Source organism: Vicia villosa, linkage group LG3 (assembly GCF_029867415.1).
Source record: "Vicia villosa cultivar HV-30 ecotype Madison, WI linkage group LG3, Vvil1.0, whole genome shotgun sequence".
Classification (NCBI taxonomy): Eukaryota; Viridiplantae; Streptophyta; class Magnoliopsida; order Fabales; family Fabaceae; genus Vicia; species Vicia villosa.
In genome coordinates, this window is record NC_081182.1 from 63,055,641 (window position 1) to 63,075,999 (window position 20,359).

The 20,359-nt window shown below is 32.4% G+C and overlaps 2 protein-coding genes across 2 annotated transcripts; one reads left to right on the forward strand and one right to left on the reverse strand.

The window, feature by feature from the left end:
• The first annotated feature begins 1,555 nt into the window (after positions 1–1,555).
• LOC131658200 (uncharacterized) lies at positions 1,556–3,258 on the forward strand. Its single transcript, XM_058927524.1, has 3 exons — positions 1,556–1,870; positions 1,948–2,901; positions 3,046–3,258. Exons 1-3 carry the CDS (start codon positions 1,556–1,558, stop codon positions 3,256–3,258), a joined length of 1,482 nt encoding a protein of 493 aa, XP_058783507.1.
• A 1,467-nt stretch (positions 3,259–4,725) lies between these two features.
• Positions 4,726–6,599, reverse strand: LOC131655951 (cytochrome P450 94B3-like). Its single transcript, XM_058925750.1, has one exon. The coding sequence runs from the start codon at positions 6,507–6,509 to the stop codon at positions 4,995–4,997; it is 1,515 nt and encodes a 504-aa protein (XP_058781733.1). The 5' UTR covers positions 6,510–6,599; the 3' UTR covers positions 4,726–4,994.
• Between the last annotated feature and the right edge of the window lie 13,760 nt (positions 6,600–20,359).

Here is a 20,359-nt window from a genome sequence, read left to right on the forward strand (position 1 = left end):
CACTTTCATACAGCAAAATCAATTTTTGACGTTGACGATAATGACAAATAATTCCACTAAAAAAGACGATATACGGCATACCGGAGACGGAGACAAAGGTAAGTTTCTTTGTTATTATAATCTTAGCCTTAGTATCAACGTGCAATTTTTAAATTAGCGTTTGAAAGTTAAAAAAATTCATGTTAGCCTTTGAAAATAAAACTCACCAAAAAATTAAAGTTGTCATCTATTTAATTTTTAAAAATTATTTCCTTTACATATGTCACCAGTATATTTCTGTTTCATGATTCTTGAAACAAACTTTGCGGTGGAACCTTCAATGTACAAACCAAAAGTTGAAGCTATATACCCTGTTAACATGATATACGTTTGAAAATTGACAATTGTCTTAAATACTTAGGATATCATATTGTTTTAAAAGCTGAAGCTGAACTACCAATTATCTTAAAAACTTAAGCTAGGATACTATATGATAAAGGATGAAATTAGGATATCATGTTATATTATTAATTTTCCAAAAAATTTAAGTTAAAAGAACAAGAATTCATGATAATAACCAAGGTAATCTTAGCCACTTATTTAACTGTGAGGACCGAAAATTGGTAGTTCAAAAATAAAAGTACAGTAACTATATATATATATATATATATATATATATATATATATATATATATATATATATATATATATATATATATATATATATATATATATATATATATATATATATATATATATATATATATATATATATATATATATATTATGTTGTTTAACTGTATTGATATGCATAAGCGTTTCTAAGTGATTCTGAAAGTGACTTCGACAGTGATGACTTTGAGTCGGACAGTGAAAGTGATGAAGACGATAATGTCAATAGTAATCAAGGAAATATTGTTGGAAACATGGTTGACTCAAATGGAGAAGATAGTGACAAAGCTTCATTTGAAGCTGATGGATATACATCATATTCTGAGCATATTAGGACTCCAGAATCCACAGATGATGAGGGAAGTTCAAAGTCAAAGTTTTATGTTTTTAACTCTAATGCTATTTTTGGTGAAGTTAGAATAGAAGAAGGGATGGAATTTATAAAATTGGAAGATTTTAAGAATGCCGTGAAAGATGTGAACATTGCTCTTGGAAGAGAAATTAAGTGGAAAAAGAATGATAAAATAAGGGCTAGGGCTGTTTGTCGTGTTAAGGAATGTCCATGGGTTGCATTTTGTTCATGGAATAGCAGTAGTTTTACTTATCAGATTAAAACAATCAATCCAAAACATACATGTTGTAGAGTGTTTAGGAACAAGTCAGCTAGTAGAGATTGGGTTGCAAATAAGTTGAAGCAAAGATTGATGATTCAACCTGAGCTTAAAAGGAGTCAAGCATATGAGATGATGAAGGAGGAATATTCTGTCCATATCAATAAAAAAAATTATCTAGGGCACTGAAAAATGCAAGATTAATAGTAGAAGGTTGTGAGAAGGAGCAATATGGACGAACTTGGGATTACTTGGCTGAATTAAGGAGAAGCAACCCCGGATCAACTGCAAAGATGGAAGTGATTCCCATATTGGAATCTCCTCCGTTATTTCAAAGACTGCATGTTTGCTTGGATGCTTGCAAGAAAGGTTTTAAAGCTGGATGTAGGCCATTGATAGGACTTGATGGGTGTTTTTTGAAAGGATATTATGGGGGACAACTCCTATCAGCTGTTGCTCAAGATGCAAATAACCAATTCTATGTTATTGCATACGCAGTGGTTGATTCTGAGACAAAAGATAATTGCAAGTGGTTTTTGACATTACTTGAAAGTGACATAGGAGACCATGTGAGCTATGGATGGAACTTCATATCTGATCAACAGAAGGTAATTTTATTTTGTTTATAATTTACATGATTAGATTTTGTGATTTCTTTCAATATTGTTTTGTTCTCTTGTTATAGGGATTATTGCCTGCACTAAAGGAAGCAATGCCACTTGTCTATCATAGGAATTGTGTACTCCATATATGGAAGAACTTCATCAAGCAATATAAGGACAAAGAGTTACGAGGTATTGTGTGGCAATGTGCAAAAAGCACAACTGAACCAGAGTTCAATGCTCATATGGAAAAATTGAAGACACTTAATGAAAAAGCATGGAGTTATCTCTACAACATTGATAAAACAACATGGGTGAAGGCGTATTTCAGTCATTGGCCTAAGTTGGATAACATCACAAACAACATGTGTGAAGTTTGGAATAACAAGATTGTGAAATATAGAGAAAAGCCTATTTTGACAATGATGGAAGAGTTGAGGTGTTACTTGATGAGGAGGATGGCATCCCATAAGAGAGTCTTAGGCACATGCAAGAGTATATTACCACCTGTTCAACAAAGAAAGATTGAAAAATTAAAGGTAGAGAGCAATAAGTGGACACCTCAAATAACAGGTGATGATCAATATGAGGTTCGAAGACATGGCACAAGCCTTGGGGTGAACTTGGATTTGCAAACATGTATTTGTCAAATGTGGCAATTGACTGGCATGCCTTGTATTCATGCCATTGCAGCTATAGCATATAAGGTCGAGAAGTCTGAGAATTATGTGCATCAGTGGCTCACAATGGAAGCTTTGAATGCTACTTATGATCATTACATTCTACCAGTCAACAGTCAGGAATATTGGAAAATTACAGAGCATCCTAAGCCAGAACCACCAAAGTTGAAAAGACCTATCGGTAGACCAAAGAAGCATAGAAGGAAAAATGCAATTTCAGAAGATATGCCAGGGAGCGGAACACGTAAGGTTAAAAGAAGATATGAAGTGATTTGCCCAAAGTGTGGTGAAGCTGGTCATTATGAAAAGACATGCAAGGGACCTCCAAAACCAGGATATGTGAAAAAGAACAAAAAGGTAGCAAAGAAAACAATAACTATGGATAGTTTGTCACAAACTCAACCTCAATCACAAAGTTTGTCATACGTAATAATTTTGTCACTTCTACTTTTGCTTGTAATTTATTTCAATCTAATGTTATGTTAATATTTAATTTTGTAGCTGGAATCACCACAACCACCAGTTGTAAGGTCTACTCCTATTAGGCCATCACCACCTCCTGTTACACCATCACCTCCTCCAGTTAGGCTACCAACACCGTCTTTCATTGCACGTCCTTCAACAGTTGGAACTTCATCGATCCGACCACCAACAGGGCCTAGTAGTCATGGATTCATGCCTACTCCTAAATTTACACAATGGCGGCCAACTTGATGTTTCCTTCTATTAATTTAAATTTGTCTTATAGATTTTATGACATCATCAAATGTTTTGTTTTTAAGTTGTAATTGTTGGTACAATGTTCTTTGCAATTTTATGGTACTTTGTTTGTTTTGTTGATTTTATTTCGATGATACTAGATATTTTGGATTTTAAAGTTTTATTTGTCGGTGCAATATTTTGAAATTGGATGATACTATAATATTTTGAATTATGAAGTAATTATATTGTTAGCACAATATCTTTTGAATTTCATGGTTTCGTCATGTGCAAGTTAATTATTGTTTGTGATGGTACATCTATAATGTATATGATAGGATGTAAAATTTTTGCTCCCTAGTTTTAAATTGGTGGTACTATAATGTATGATTGAACATAGGGACTAATATGATCCAATTAAGTTTTGTAAGGGACTAAATTGAGTCCATTTTTTTTGTTAGGAACCAAAATGGGTGTCTCTTACTTTTGTAAATAATACACGTGGCATAAATAATACACATGGCACCAGTCACGGTTTAAAAGTATGGGAAAAAAACCGGTTTGAAAAAATTATTAATACGGGGACTAAAATGACTCGGTTAAATTTTGTAAAGGATTAAATTGAGACTTTTTTTTCTCAGGGATTAAATTGGACTCTTCAATATTTGTGAGGGACTAAAATGGGTCTTCACTCTTTATAAAATGTCCAAAATATAGATTTGGTTAAAAACCATACTGAAATTAATCGATTTTGTATAAGCGGATTTGGATATATATATATATATATATATGGATAATTTATATAACCGATTAATTTCAACAAGGTAGAGTGTATGATAGATGGGTATCGGGGAAAATAGAGGGGACAGTGTGGTCGTGGAGTGGATAGGTTAAGTGGGTATGCTTACCCTTGTGTGGGTGAACGACGTGGATAGGGGTATATGCATAAGTGGAAAACATGTGTTGATGATAAAATTTTCAAGGCTAATAGGATTCATAGGTGAAGAAGATATATCTGCAGAAACACTATTTTGTGAGAAGATGTTATCATGAAAATAAACCGTTGATTCATAAGAGAGGTGTGTGCTGCAAAATTAACTTACATGCATTCATCAATACTATTGTCCAATTGACCCTACTGCATAGAGGTTCTGATTGTTGTTTTCCAATTGACCCAACTAAATAGAGATAGTTTGATTGTTAGTTTCCATGACTATTTCAAGGTAGTGATTGTGGTTGATGAACTCATTAAGACGTTGGTTTGTAATTTGAAGAGATTCCTCAAAGTCTTTTGAAGTAAGATTTATAATTTTAAGAGGCATTGAAGAAAAAGATGAAAGCACCATTATGAGTTCTACTACTACTATTACTAAATTACTGAGATAATAATCTGAATATTCAACCTTTGGACAAGTGAGAAAAATAAAAGAAAATAAATAACAATCTGAATATTCATATTATTGAGATAACAACCATACATTTAAATACTTAGACTCCTTGATGAATTTAAGTAATAATGGGCACAAAGCCTCTTAAAGAAAATCAAATAACAATTGGGTCAAAAACCTCTTAAAGGAAAATCAAATAACATGGTTCAAAAACCTCTTAAAGGAAAACCAAATAAACTAATACTACTGAAAATATAATAATTAAAGAACAAAGTTCTTCAACAAAATAGATTTTCTCTTAATTCTAAAATCAAATAAACTAATGCAATCAAAGACACTCTAATAGCAGACACATTATCCATTTTAAACTCTCTTGTGGACCTTCACTTTGAACCCACCGTCCATATGAGCAGTAAGATGAGGCAAAAACACTGGCTTGCCATCTAACACAGGCCTAATTTCAAACTTGTTGAGAATTGAAGCCACAGCATACTCCATTTGAATAAAAGCCATTTCTTTCCCAAGACAAATTCTGGGACCAGCTTGAAAAACCGCAAACTTATAAGGACTCACATGTTTCAAAACTCCATTAATATCCCCTTCATCAAACCACCGATCTGGTCTAAACTCATTCCAGTCTTTTCCCCATAAAGCCTCCATCCTCCCCATCCCATAAGGAGAATAAATCACCCTATCTCCTTTCCCAACCCTAGTTCCATCCGGCAACACGTCATTGGTCACGGCATGCTTCGAATCCCAAACCACCGGTGGATACAACCTCATTGACTCACACAGACAAGCTTTCAAATACTTCATCTCTTTCAAATCATCATAATCAAAAGACCTCATCAACTCAGAATCATTCTTGTTATTTTTTCCTCCAAAAGATTCCCTCACCCCCTTCACTATCACTTCCTCTATGCTACGATTCCTTGTCAACAGCCAAAAGAACCATGTCATTGCTGCTGACGACGTGTCTCTCCCTGCCATGACGATACTAATAACAATATCTCTCACCGTGATTTCATCATGACCTGTCTCCAACAACTTTGTCAACAAATCACTCCCACTAACATATTTTTTCTCATTCATTTCTTTCTTCTTCTTTCTTATTATCTCCATCACCGATTCATGAACGATTTTAACACTTTCTTTAAGTGATTTCTCCGATCCAACATTAAGCAACCTCTTGATCTTCCAAATCAAAGGAACTGGTAAAGTTGCACGCATTGCGCTTATCTCAGAAGCTTTGTCGAACGCGAACAAAAGAGGTGGCACATGTTTAGATAAATCTAAACAACAAGGATCATAGCCAAGTGAAACTTTACACACTATTTCAAATGTGAGTCTCGTCAAGATATCCTGCATGTCAATTACAAGGTTATCATTAGAAGCCAATTCAAGCAATGGAATAAGCCTATGTTGAACTTCATCTTCAAGAGTCTTGGCAACGAAATCTCTGAGAGATCTCGTGGTGAATTCATGGCTGAGTAGTTTGCGCTGATCTGACCATAATGTACCGTCTACATTGAATATACCGCCACCTAGAAGATCGCCGAGGACTTCAGTGAAGTGTTTTCCTTTAGGATAGTTTTTGAAATTGGTTTTGAGGATGTATTCAACATTGAGAGGATTTGCGGTTAAAACGGTTCGGCGAGCGCCGAGACGATTGAGGAGGATGGTTTGAGTTGGAGATTGAGAGAGGTGGTGGGTATAGAAATCTAGAAGACGGTGGCGATTTTGGTAAAAAGAGATAAGGCAACCTATGATTGGATAGGAAGGAGGGGTGTGAGTTGGAGTGTTAGGAAATGTTGTTACACGTCTGTGAAAGAGAAATGAGAGAATGGGAAGAACCAAAAAAATGTAGTACCACAACATACTGCTGGCTGAAAGGGTCGAAGTTTTTTAGCTGAGAAGATGTAAGTTTTAATTTGAGGGCATTATGCAAGGTGTATATATATACACCATGTGAGTTAGTTGGTATCTCTCCATTTTATAGAACAATGACATCATCCATTAATAATGTATTTGATGCTCCTATTTACAAGAAAAGTTTAAATTTTAGATTGACTGAATAAAGGAATACAGTATATTGTATTATATTGAGTAATTAATAAATTTAAAAATAAATTTTTTTATTTATTATTAAGAATAAAAACGAGGAGAGAATTGTTACCACCGCCAAAACTGAAATCGATGGCACAATCTGTGGGTTGGTCCGGATCGAAGATTTCTCATAATCCCACTTATGTTCAGTCAGTTACCACATAATTTTTCTTTAAATTGAAAAAAGAAAAATCACATTATTAATATTTGAAGTCAATATGTTATGGAACGTTTTCCCATAAAATTTCCAACTGAGTTTTTGGCTTATGACTTTTGACTTGTGATTAATATTAATAAAAATTTTGTTTTTAATTTGTGAAAAAGAGAACTCTAGATCTAAATTATAGTGTGATTAAACTTTTATTTAATCTAAATGTAAAGGATTCTTTTTAGAAGATTTAGAAGGAAATTTAGCGGGACAAATAACTAATACAATAATATAATTTAATTGATTAAGTTGTAAGCTATAAATATTTTTTAAATTTATAAACATATTTACAATAATAAAATAACACTTATTATAATAATAATAATAATAATAATAATAATTATTATTATTATTATTATTATTATTATTATTATTATTATTATTAAGTTAATGAATATGCATATCAAAAAGAGAGCACGAAAAATATAAACCCATAGTAGATAAACCAACTCATAAAAAAATTATTAAAAAAAACAAATTTAAAAAAGCAAATAGATTATCAAGTGTATATATGCACATTTTAATTTTAGTTTTGTTTTTCGTTTTTCACAAATTCACTCCATCAAAGATGTTTTTAATACTCAATGTAGCACATCAATTTTAATTTAGTAATATTTATTTGGATCAAGATGTTTTCCCTTAATTCACTGTGGACTGCTGGAATATCCTTGATGAGCTATAATAGATTGGCTCATGAACTCTAATCCTTAAATATAATTAAAAAATATCTAAAATAATAAGTGGTCAGGTCATGTGATCTAACTCGGCCCATTCTCCGTGTCGTATTTTATGGAAAAAACGTGTCATATTACGTTTTCCAATAAGTCAAGTGAAACATTTATGACTGTGAGGATTGAACTCGTCTCCTACATAAAAGGGATTGTTGGAAAAAAATTGGTTTATACCATATCCCTTAGATTTTGATGATAACAAAATATTTAAAGAACAATTAGATAAATTAATGTGTGTTCACGTGTGCAGGTACAAAGATTAATATAATGATTGAAAGGGCGGTTCTAAAACTCCACTCAACATTCTAAGAGGAGCTCTTAAGAGGGAGATTTTGAAGATCAGACTCTGAAAAATCAACTTCTGATCAAGTCATTTTTTGATGATCAGAACCTAGAGACTTCAAACTCTAATCAAGTCGTCTTTTGAAGATAAAGTCAGTCTCTAAAGAGTCTGAGTCTGAAGGATTAGAAGCTAAGACTCGGACTCTGAAGAACCAGAACTTGAACCCACCAGAACTTGAACCCAATCAAAGCTTAGGAATCGAGGAAATCCTGACAGGTAGCTATCAGACTCTGAGGTCAATTTGTCATGTTCTAATCACGTGAAGACTTAGCAGAAAGTTGCCGAAATTCTCTGGTACATGGTAGACACAAATTATTCTTGATGTTCCAACATCAGAACATGACATCAAGACATATGTTATGGCATCTGATCCTGATACAGAATAATATAATTCATCTGTATCTTTTGCACACAAATTAATCAAAGAATGACAACCATCACAAATCTTAAGTTAAGATCAAATTCTCAACTTAAACAATGTCAGGACATATGTCTTGACATCATCTGCTGACAGATCACATATTTACCGACCTGAAGGATATGTAGAAAATAATTGCAGAATGGTAAACAACACAAAGGAATTATTAACTCAGTTCAGTGGAACATCACATAATCTAGGGGCTATCAAGCCTGGAAGGAAGTCCACTATCAATAGTATTAGTTCAAAGCCTAAACACCCCTAATTTACAACTTTTCACCTAATCATTACCCATCGTTACTACTTTCAAGAAGTCAACATCTAGACCTGAGAAATCTCCATCCCACTTCCAATCACCACAGTGATAAAATAGTCACACACCCTGTGACCAAGGGAGCCCAAGTAGAAAGACCACACTTTTCAATCAAAGAACTTAGTCAAGAATCTTAACTAAGAACAAAACTTGATCTTGCTTAAAAGCTTTGATCAAGAAAAGAACTCAACTCTCATGCTTAAAAGCTTAAAGAGTGAGAACAAAAACTCAACTCATTACCTAAAGGCTGTTGAGTGAGAATTGACAATTTGATAAACAGTCAAGCAACATATAGTTTGCAATACAGTATCAAAATATATGTGGAAGACTTGAAACACATAAGTCTCTCAAAACAACAGACCCTGAGACTTCCCCTAATTTTCAATTCTTCAGCACACTTTTTTTATTAGGTTAGAGTTCTTTTTAAATAGTCTTTTGGAAGTCCATGGGCTTCGTAACCTTTTCCCTAATCTTTACTTAATCCATAAGCTAAGGACTTGCACCAAATTTGCAGAGCACTCTTTTTGAATCTTGGAACAAATATTTAAGTTTCCTAAATTAATTAAATCAACCAATATTAGAAACATTAATTTTGATGTGATTTGATTCTGAAGTTCCAGATTTAAATCTTCTTGACCTGTGAATTGTATTGAGATATATCTTAAAATAAATATCACAAAATCAAATCAAATATGACAATATTTAATACAACCTGTACTATTGTTCTGGTTCACAATGTCATGACATCTGTTAGAACATTTGTCTTCAATATAAGCTCAAACTCTTTTGTATTAGTATAGTCAAGATGTTGCGATATCTTGCTCAACATCTGTCAAGAACCATGTTTTATCAAAATTGTTTCCAACTACAAAACCATGGAACTAACAATTGCAGAAGCTTGAAGATTAACAACTGATAATTCTTTTTGCAACGAATATGTTGATGCTTATATTAAAGACTCGCTTGTTCTTGAAGTTCTCTTACATACTAGATAGATTGTATAAAGTCTCTTACATGTGTGCTTGAGCATTGAAGTCTCTTGCATGTGTGCTTGAGCAATTAGAAGTTTGTTACTTATGTGTTTGGGCAGTGAAATTATCTTGTTGGTGTGCTTGAGCATTGAAGTCCCTTACTTGTGTATTTAGGAATTTGAAGTCTCTTGCTTTTGTGCTTGAGCAATTTTTATTTAGATTTGGTTAAATTGGAAATCTCTTGGAAGTGCAAGGGGACTGGACTACTCTCGATTTGTAGAAGGAACCATGATAATTGCTTGTGTGTTGACTCATTCTTTTATTTATTTATTTATGATCTATATTATTTGTTGCTATCACTATTAGTTGCGATCACTACCAGACTCTAACTCAGATTGTGTCCTTGTTTTCAAAATATGATAAGAGATTTAAAAGGTAAAAAGAAGTAAAAGTAAACATAATTCAACCCCCTTCTTGTGTTTTTCTCACCTTCAGAGATGACTCACCCATTTTGTCAGTTAGTGGGTCAAAGCCCAGATATGTGTAGCTAAGTTTGTTGGTGTTTGAAATGGTATCTCGGTGGCTCTTTAATTAGGCATCAACGTCTATAAATACCCATCCAAGCAGTTGGGTGGATGGATTGACTTTTACATATATCAAAACATAAAGCCCACTTATGCTCTATAGTAAAAGAAATATCTACACTATTATACTCACAACAAATACAATTGCTCCCACTCTAGGGTCTAGTAAAACTAACCCAAACTGCACTCTCACTTGAAACTTCTATTACCCTAACCACTACTCTACAATGGTGATATTTTTCTACACCAGAAACAATGGAAATCGAGATGTCATATAAAAATGAAGAGTGTTATGAAAGATTTACCTCGCCACAATGAAACCATGCAGAACAATATTTTACACCTTTAGTACCAATAAAAATTGGAGGTCAACAAATCCAAGGGCATAGAGATCATAGATTCCCATCCCTCTTCGATGAGATTCAAAGACATGCCATTCCTAGAGATTTTCAAGTATCCTTTATTGATGACCTTCAACAAGAAGAGAAACTCACATGAGAATGTAAGTGCCATAAATATTCAGATGGAAATAACAAGCATCACGAATTCCCTTAAGTGCAAACTTCTTTCTGGGACATTGAATGAGGTAGCCTTGAAAAGGAACATGAGTCTACCTAGGTTCTCAGTGACCATCTTCCAAGACCTCTCTAGGAATCTAATTCACCAATTCTCTTAAGCAAACATTGGAAGCTATCAACGACCATATTGTTCAATGCCCTCCAAGGATATTTCTAATCACTAAGAGAGTATCTAGACAAATTCAACGAGCGGCCATTAAAATGATTAACTCCAACCAAGAGATATTCGTGGGAGCCTTCCATAAGGTGTTCAATATTAGGCATTTCGCCAAGTATTTCACCCAAAAGCCGACAAATTAAATGGAAGAGATTATGGTGAGGGAATAATGTAATATTAAATTTGAGGAAAGCAGTGCTAAGAAGAATGCCATGAATTCGAAGGAGCATGGAAATGCCAATCGCATCCATTAGTGCAAGAACCACTCCCTAAAAACATATCCTAGATATAAAAACCTTCAACACCAAGAAATAGCATATATGATGTGAGATGCTCCACACAAAGTCCTTCCCGCCCTTACTAACCTTTAGGTGGAAGGTGATGGGGAACGAACCAAAAATTAATACATCGGTATCATTGTTGTGTTCAAAAATTGAACTTAATTCATTGTTGTTTTCATATGTTAGGGGACCAAAATGCAATTTGAGAGACTTAAAAAAAGTGCTTCAATCAGTTAATAAGTGATTTTGAAGCATTCACGTATACCATCCTAGGAATTTCCCTTTACTGGCCTTTAGGTGGAAGGTAATGGGGAACGAACCAAAAATTAATTCATTATTATCTTTGTTGTGTTCAAAATTTGAAGTTAATTCATTGTTGTTTTCATAAGTTGGGGGATCATAATGAAATTCAAGAGACTTAGAAAAAGTTCTTCAGTCAATTAATAAGTGATTTTGAAGCATTCATGTATACCATCTTGGGAATTTCCCTTTCGTATAAAAAGTAGCCATGGGTAGTAGATTTTCTAAGGGAATGTTATAAAAATAGTGAGAGAGAGAGAGGGGGGGAGAATAAGATAGAGTAAATGTTTACCCTGATTTTCGGTAAACAACCTCTAGTTTATTAAGAAAATTTACTTGCAGGATCAACCATGGAGTCCTAGGACAAAATGCTAAGAACTCTTATATTTTTTCTATCGTTTGGGTATTATTTTGATGAATTATGCAAAGGAAATGTCTAAAGACTTCAAATGCAAAGAAAGGAAAAGAAATATGGATAAGATAAAAGTTTAAGCAAAGGACTTCATATTAAGAAATAAACAAATAACTTGGAATTAATAAACTAGAACACATACCTACAGTTTCTAAAAAACACTCTTTTCTCACTTTCATGCGGATACTTTAAGTTTCTATTACAATGTAACAAATGCAGACCTCTAAAACTAAGAAACTTTAATAGATGAATTCACCATATATATATATATATATATATATATATATATATATATATATATATATATATATATATATATATATATATATATATATATATATATATATATATATATATATATGGATTTATCTTATTAAAAGGAAGAGTAAAGTATTCACAGAGTTTAAGAATTCTAAATTACATGTCGAGAAGCAGAGTGAATGCAAATTAAAGAAACTGAGAAGAAATGGGGGAGGTGAATATATTTCTAGTGAATTTGAAAGTATGAGGTCACTGCACCATATACACCTCAACACAATGGAATAGATGAACGAAAGAACAAAAGTATATTGAATGTAGCCATAAGTATGTTGAAAGCTAAAGAAATGCCAAAGAGATTTTTGAGTGAAACAATTTCGACAACAGTTTACATACTTAACATATGGCAAACCAAGAAGATGGTCGACACTACACCTTATGAGGCTTGGACATGGTAGAAGCCAAATGTTAGTCATATTAGAAGATTTGGATCAATGTGCTTCAGGCATGTACTTGAGCAATTGAGAAAGAAGCTAGATGATCAAATTCAAGCCATGATGCTCATAGGTTATAATTCAAATGGTGTATACAAGTTGTATTCCCCAAATGACAATAATCTAGTGATTAGTAGAGATTTTATGGTAGATGAATGCAAATGGTGGAACTGGACTCAGGAGTCAGTTTGACATGAGTAGAATACAGTGACGGTTATATTTAAAGAAGAAGATCTACAAAATGAAACAAAAACAACTCAAGAGGGAGAATCACTTCAGCAAAATGTTAGAAGATCGAATAGAAGGACAACTGAGTCGACAAGGTAATATACTCCTTGGTTCACTTTGGTCCCTCAATGATTTTTCGTGCCACATTGGTCATTTAACTTTTTAATAGATGCATACAAGTCCCTTCCGTCTACTCCGTTAGTCAAAGTCTGTTAAAAGTCTACGTGGCAGTGACAGGTGGATTTGACCAACTCTTGTGATGGAATTAGCGTCTGAAAAATCGACGCTAAAAGATATTTCTGGATTTTGATTATTGTTGTTCATGTTCTTCCCCAAATTTTTAACAGTGAAACCCTAACCATTGAATCGGCCATAAATTTATAAATTTTACTTGAAACAATTTTCAAAATATTGAAGCAATTTTACATTTCAACATTTAATTCAAGTCAATATCAATTAATCAACATATTTAATTAACAACAAATTAAAATAAAAGGATTTGGTCTTTTCAAATTAGTAACAGAAAAATCAAAATGAAAGAGAAAAGGATTAGGGTTGAAGCATCAGGTTCTCTTGCACTCATCTCCTTCCCTCTTCTGCGACGACGGCGCCAACCTCAGATTCTTCATCTCTAATTCCGTTCTCAGCCTCTTTCATCGCTCTAAAACAACAAGCAGACTGCAATCCTATTTCTCCTCCAAACTCAGGTTTCAAATCTCGATCTCCTCTCTCAATCTCAAGTCTGTGCGGTCTCGGATTTGCATCGTTTTGGCTCGATTGTTGTTATCGTGTTGAAATTCGTTGAGGTGTTGATGCAAATGGTTGATGCATTGATGTAGAGTGAAGGCGTTATGATGATGAACGATGTGGTTCGTGACGCGAATTGCTTCTGTTTTGCAGATTAGAAGGTTATTGTGTGGTTGTTGGATCTACAACCTGGTGAAGTAGTTAAAGTTGCAAGGAATTGATATGGAAGCAGAGAAATATTGAAGATGATGTAATGAAGTTTGTTGAAGATTGATGCTGAAGAAGAAGTTTCAACACGGTTCAGAAAGAAATGAAGTAGAGAGAGATTTTCTTGAGATTCTTCTGTTGATTTTTAGGATGAATCACTAATGGAGATATGGAAGCAGAGAAATATTGAAGATGATGTGGTGGTGTTGAAAGGTAAAATTGTTTTAATGTTTTGTAAATTGTTTCAATGTTGTAAAATTTATAAAATTTGTGGCTGATTTAATGGTTAGGGTTTCAGTTTTAAAAATTTGGGGAAGAACATGAACAACAATAATCAAAATCCAGAATATGCTTTTAGCGTCGGTTTTTCAGACGCTAATTCCATCACAAGAGTTTGTCAAATCCACATGTCACTGCCATGTAGACTTTTAATAGACTTTGACTAACGGAGTAGACGGAAGGGACTTGTATGCATCTATTAAAAAGTTAAAGGACTAATTTGGCACGAAAAATAATTGAGGGACCAAAGTGAACCAAGGGGTATACTTGAGGGACCAAAAGGGGTATTTTGCCTTTTTTTTAGCTTTTTGCCTTTTTTATTTAGTTCAGAATTTCAGTGATAACCAGAGGTAAATACGATTCTGTTGCAGGCAGACTGACTAATAAGGGAGAAGCTCAGGTCCGAAGGGATGTGGTAGAGGCTTCCGAGCTACAGGCTGGAAGACATCCTCCGACTGGTTCTCACCGAAAACGGTTGGCGGAGCAGACGCAGTACCACGCACTCAGACATCGGACTGCTATAATTGTTACTACAAAGGAGGCACTTGTGGAGGAGCCAATTGTGGTTGTGCAGGTACCTGTGGAGGAGCCACCTGTGACTATACTGGTTGTGGAGGAGCCAATTATGGAGGTACCGGCTGGGGAGGCAGCTATGGTGGTGCCCGGTGTGGAGGAGTAGGTACCCGCTGTAGAGGTGGTAGTTGAGGAGGCTCCTGTGGCAGTTGATGAGGTGTCTCCTTCTGATATAGACGCCACGACACATGCATCTATAAAGCCATCAATTCACACTGATGGAGCCTATCCAGGAGGCCCTACTGACAGGTCCGTGCTCACAAGATATGCTGACCATATCACATTTCGTATATGCCAGGGCGAGGTATATATGTTATATTTTTTATTGCAAATTATTCATTATTGATTATTTTGGCTCGATTGTCTATCTGAAAGTTTATTGATTATTTTTTTAATTTTGTTTCTTACAGGAACGTCTGACGCTGAAGGTCGCATTCCATGGCTCGAAGTTAAAGAGGGCGTGGTGCACGAGGAGTTTTCCTTTACAAGAGGCTTGCACCTTAGGATGTCTTGGCTGAGGGACAGGTACGGTGAGCTTGTGGCGGCAGAGAGGTATGAGGCTGTCGCTAGGGCTTACATGCTATCTAATGGCATGTACTCTCTTTGCGGACAAGTCTAGTGTTTATATTGATGTTTGCTACACATGGCTATTTAGTAGTCTAGACACTCCAAACTGGGATTGGGGAGTGGCATTGTTGACTATGTTGTACACGACACTTGGAATCGCTTCCCAGCCTGATTTCAAACAGCTAACTGGTTACTTGAGCCTATTACATGTATACTAACATTTATTTATTTTTATTTTTACGTTGTTACTTGAGCCTATTTGTTGGATGTCATATTAATCATTTTTTATTTGTTAAGTACTGGATATACAAGCATTTGCCTCGCATCTGTGATCGGAGACTGCATCGTGTCCCTGCGAGTGCTCCACTTGCGAGGAGATGGAAGGGCAGGAAGGCGGTTCGTGGGGGTGTTATGGATTACAGAAGGAAGCTTGATGTGTTGCCAGTAGATGATGTCATCTAGACACCGTACACTATGCATTGTCCCATCGCCCATTTGACGATGCAATATTGTATGGGAAAACCACGTGGTTAGACACCTGCCTGAGAGGTGTCTGCGACAATTTGGTTTTGTTCAGGGCATCCCTCGTCTAGTACCTGAGGCTCCAACTTGTGGGATTGACAGATGATTTTAGAGCCACATCATCAGCTCTGCCCGTGAGATTAGAGCTAGTGCAGTTTCGGTATAACATCCTTCATAGTGCGAGGATGGTTACTTTGAGTGGTATCGCAGTATATCACACTCTCGCCTCATACCACCAACTGCATGGTCTTTTGATGTTCTGGAGCCTTCTAGTGCTAGTGTTTTTTATGCTAATGTACGGGTTTACGTGCCACCACCTCCACTTCCTGTAGGGGACCAGGATAGCCGCCTCCAGTTGATTGTTGTTCTGCAGATAATCTCACAGGTTTGGTAAATCTGAATGGTGAGGTTTTTATCGGATTATCTAAGATAGCAGACATAGACTGTGTGGGGCTATGTAGACATATTATATTTTGTTTGTATTATATGTATATTCTGTGGCACAAACTTGTTATCGTCGTACTAATTTATTGCATAATATTTTGGGTATTACATGATTCAAATATGAATACAGCATAAAACAGTACAACAAACATAAATTAAAAAACACTAAACATGAAAACCTAGGTACTACCAGATGATTCTGAGCGTTTCAACATATTCATTATGTCGTCGACGAATCTTGTTATCTATGCTTCCAACTCAATTGGACCTTTTGTTATCTATGCTACCACATGACTTTGACATCTTCGTCAGTCTTTAATTCAATCAGGTTGTATTTCACCCTTCAATTACTATCAATCCAATTTTCGTGAAACTCGATCTTTCTCACTGTTCTGTTATCGGTATCAGGCACCAACTCATTCAGCTTGTTTGTCAAGTTCGCGAGGGATGCGTCGCCATCTGGAAGCTTGAATTCAACATGAGGGTTGTTTCTGTTGAAATACACTTCTGCCTTAATCATAAATTCAGGAAGAGACATTTACAAATACCAGAAATTTGAAAAACACTATCAAAAATTTCAACTAATGAAAATTTCTTCTACTCTACAAAAATTTCTTTTGGACAAACTGTTCAATTCACACAAAGACATATCTAGAATAATTCAATATGGAAGAATGCAATATATAATTTGAGGGGTGACAGGTTAAATCCTCCAAATAGAAGCGTGTATATCCTCTTTGTTATTGTTTATTTGTTGCATTTAAAACTTTTACAATTAAAGTAATTACATTCATTAGACTTTTGCAATAAGATATATTTTTTATTAAAACAATAATGATATGGATAGAATTTCATATGACAATCTAAAATCTAAAATATAGTGAAAACTAACGTTTACGCTAGTATATTATTTTATTTTTTGATTTATCATCACCAGTATAGTTCGGTTCAGGGGTCAGTTTAGGCATCAAGTAGTTCAGTCTATTTTCGATCATAGTTACAGGGATTGAATCGTGATTCTCTCTATCCAGCGTCAATCACCATTGAACCAACTATTTATCGATAATATTTTATACTAGACGTACACCCGTGCGATGCACATCTATTTAAATATTAATTATAACTATAATTATAAAAAGTAATTTAAAAATTAGATATATAATTGTGCGATGCAGAAATATATTCCATTTAAATACTAATGATGATATTATTATAATTATAAAAAATAATTTAAAAAACGATTATGTTTTATTTAAATAATAATTATAATTTAAAAAATAAGTTAAAAATTAAATTTACAATCATACTATGTAAGGATAGTTCTATTTAAATATCAATGACAAATTTTATAATTTTGAGAGAGATGTTGCTATGAGTGTTGAAGCTTTAGCCTTTTTAGTTCAATTTGTAACATTACTGAGGGATGAGTAGAAAATAAAAACAGACTCCACATTATTATGTACAAAACCATCTCTTAGCAGTGCTATTTATTACTTAGTTGAAAGAAATTATTGTGAAGATGATAAATAGACTTAATATGATGAAATTATTTATTAAAGTAACTATATAAATTAAGAATAAAAATAATTATAATTAAGAATAAGAGAAAGAAATCGGATAGAAGCAAAATCATCTTAATAATCAGTATAATTATCAAAAACATTATTGAATCAAATATCAATTAGAATATAATTAATTATTAAATATCAACAACATAAGTAAAGAAAAAAATTTAGAAATTGAAAGAAAAAAAATTAATACTCATTTAATCCAACTCATAGGTGAAAAAAATTAAAAGAACATGGGAGGAAATAAAAAAATAAAGAATGTTTTTAAAAATATCTTCATATATTAATTATTAATATTAATTGTAGGAAATTAATTGTTAATATTACTAAGAAAAATTCATGAAACATGGTTACAATATTTTATTAGAAAAAGAATTAAAAAAGATAAAATCAAAATAAAAGGAATTGAGATAAATATAGTTTTTAGAAAAAATGAAAGATTATTCTAGAGAGTGGTTAAAAGATAAAACCAAAAGTATCTTAAAAAAACATAGTAAAATAAAAAAAATAATAATAGTAGGATAGCAACATAAAATAATTTAGACAATAGTTTATTATAATATTCTAAAAAAATAAAGTGTTGCCTTGTATTTACAAAATGAAATAGTTGAAGTTGGGAGTTTAACAAAATTGAAATAATGACTTCCCACTAAATTTTATGTGTTGCTTATAAGAGACATTTTTTGATAAATTAAATTAATTAATTAAATTGATTAAATAAAATTAAAATAAACATGAGGTAGTGGTGTAAGTTACGCAATTCACACCAATTAAGTAATATTATAACCTCCCACTAAATTTTATGTGTTGTTTATAGGAGACATTTTTTGATTAATTTAATTAATTAATTAAATTGATTAAATAAAATAAAATATTATCATAATAATTAAGTAAAATGAAATATTATTTTAATTTAAATAAATATTAATTAAAATGATTAATAAAAATAAAATTTCGTGGGAAAGTTTATTGGAAAGATGGATGGGTTATAAAAAATACGTGGGAGAAATTAATCATTCAATTGTGGTGGCAATTAATTAATTAATGAATAAAAAATTAATATAAAAAGTTAATAAAGATAGTTTTTAAAAAGGAAAATCCTATTTGTTACGAAGTCCAAATAAAAGAAATGCAAGAATTAAAACAACTCCGCCCATGTTGTAGTATAAAGCGGAAGTTATGTTTTTTTGGTAACTAAATTTTTTAGCCTTCGTGTATTTCGTTTCGTATATAGCATGTCTCTTTTTAAAATTTATGAAAAATACATAAATTAAATAAATTAGTGGGAAATTGATAGGAGATAATTAGTTTTCATTAAATTAAATAGTAAATAGAGTAAAATAAAATGAATATAAAAAATGACTAAAACAACCTCAGTTTTGACGCTAAAAATTTCTTAAGAGTTTTAACAATTTTAATTAATAAGATTTAACTACCACAATAAGATATATTTAGCTACCATAAGAAAGTCTAAAAAATTAGTATTAATTTGATAGATTTATTTTGGACAGTATTTTTAAAAATAATTTTTATAGTAATGCATATTTTGGTTTTAAAAAATTTCCAAAAAATATTTTCTAAAACATTCAAATTTAAAATTGATTTAAATAATTATTATTTAAAATATTATTTTAGATATTTTATTATTTTTAAGGTATAATTTTAAAAATTTGTGATTTCAACTAAGTTTTAATTTTCAATAATATATATGAATATTATAGGATTTCAAATTTTACCTTTTAATTTATAAAAAAAATAAAAATGTTTTTATAAAATATTTTTAAAAGTAACAAAAAAAATCATTTTTTAAAATTAAAACAAACAAAATATTAGTCGCGTCGCATGCCCTTTCAATCTCTTAAACAACTACAAAGAGAGCTTAGTTAGTAAAGTGTTAATACAAGCAAAAATAAAGCGAATATGTTTCTTAAATAACTTAAGTGTTTACTTTAAAAAAAGACATTGCTACTTAGTTTAATATAAAATTAATCAGATAAGTCTGACTACTTGAAGTGTCATTTAGTAACTATCGTTATATTAGAAAGAAAAATTATTTTAAAAAATTACAAAATTATCTTTTATTGAATAAATAAAAAAGATTACTTACATCTTTAGAAAAAAGATACATTTATTACTCAATAAACCTAAAAAGGGAATATTTACTTATAAATAAAGTTATAAATAAAGTCAGAGTAGTACATCTTTAGAAAAAAATACTAAGAAAGATAAATTTAAATAATTAAAAAATAATAATAATAAATACTAAAATTATAATAGAAAAAACAAGATTAATAATTCCTTATGTTTTATGTTAGTAGAATTATCATAAATTTTCTTTATCATAACTTAAATTTAATATATTAGTTTTCAAACAATTGTGGCTTATCCCTTTTCTACTTTTTAAAATCTCATATATTATTTGTGTATTATACACCAATA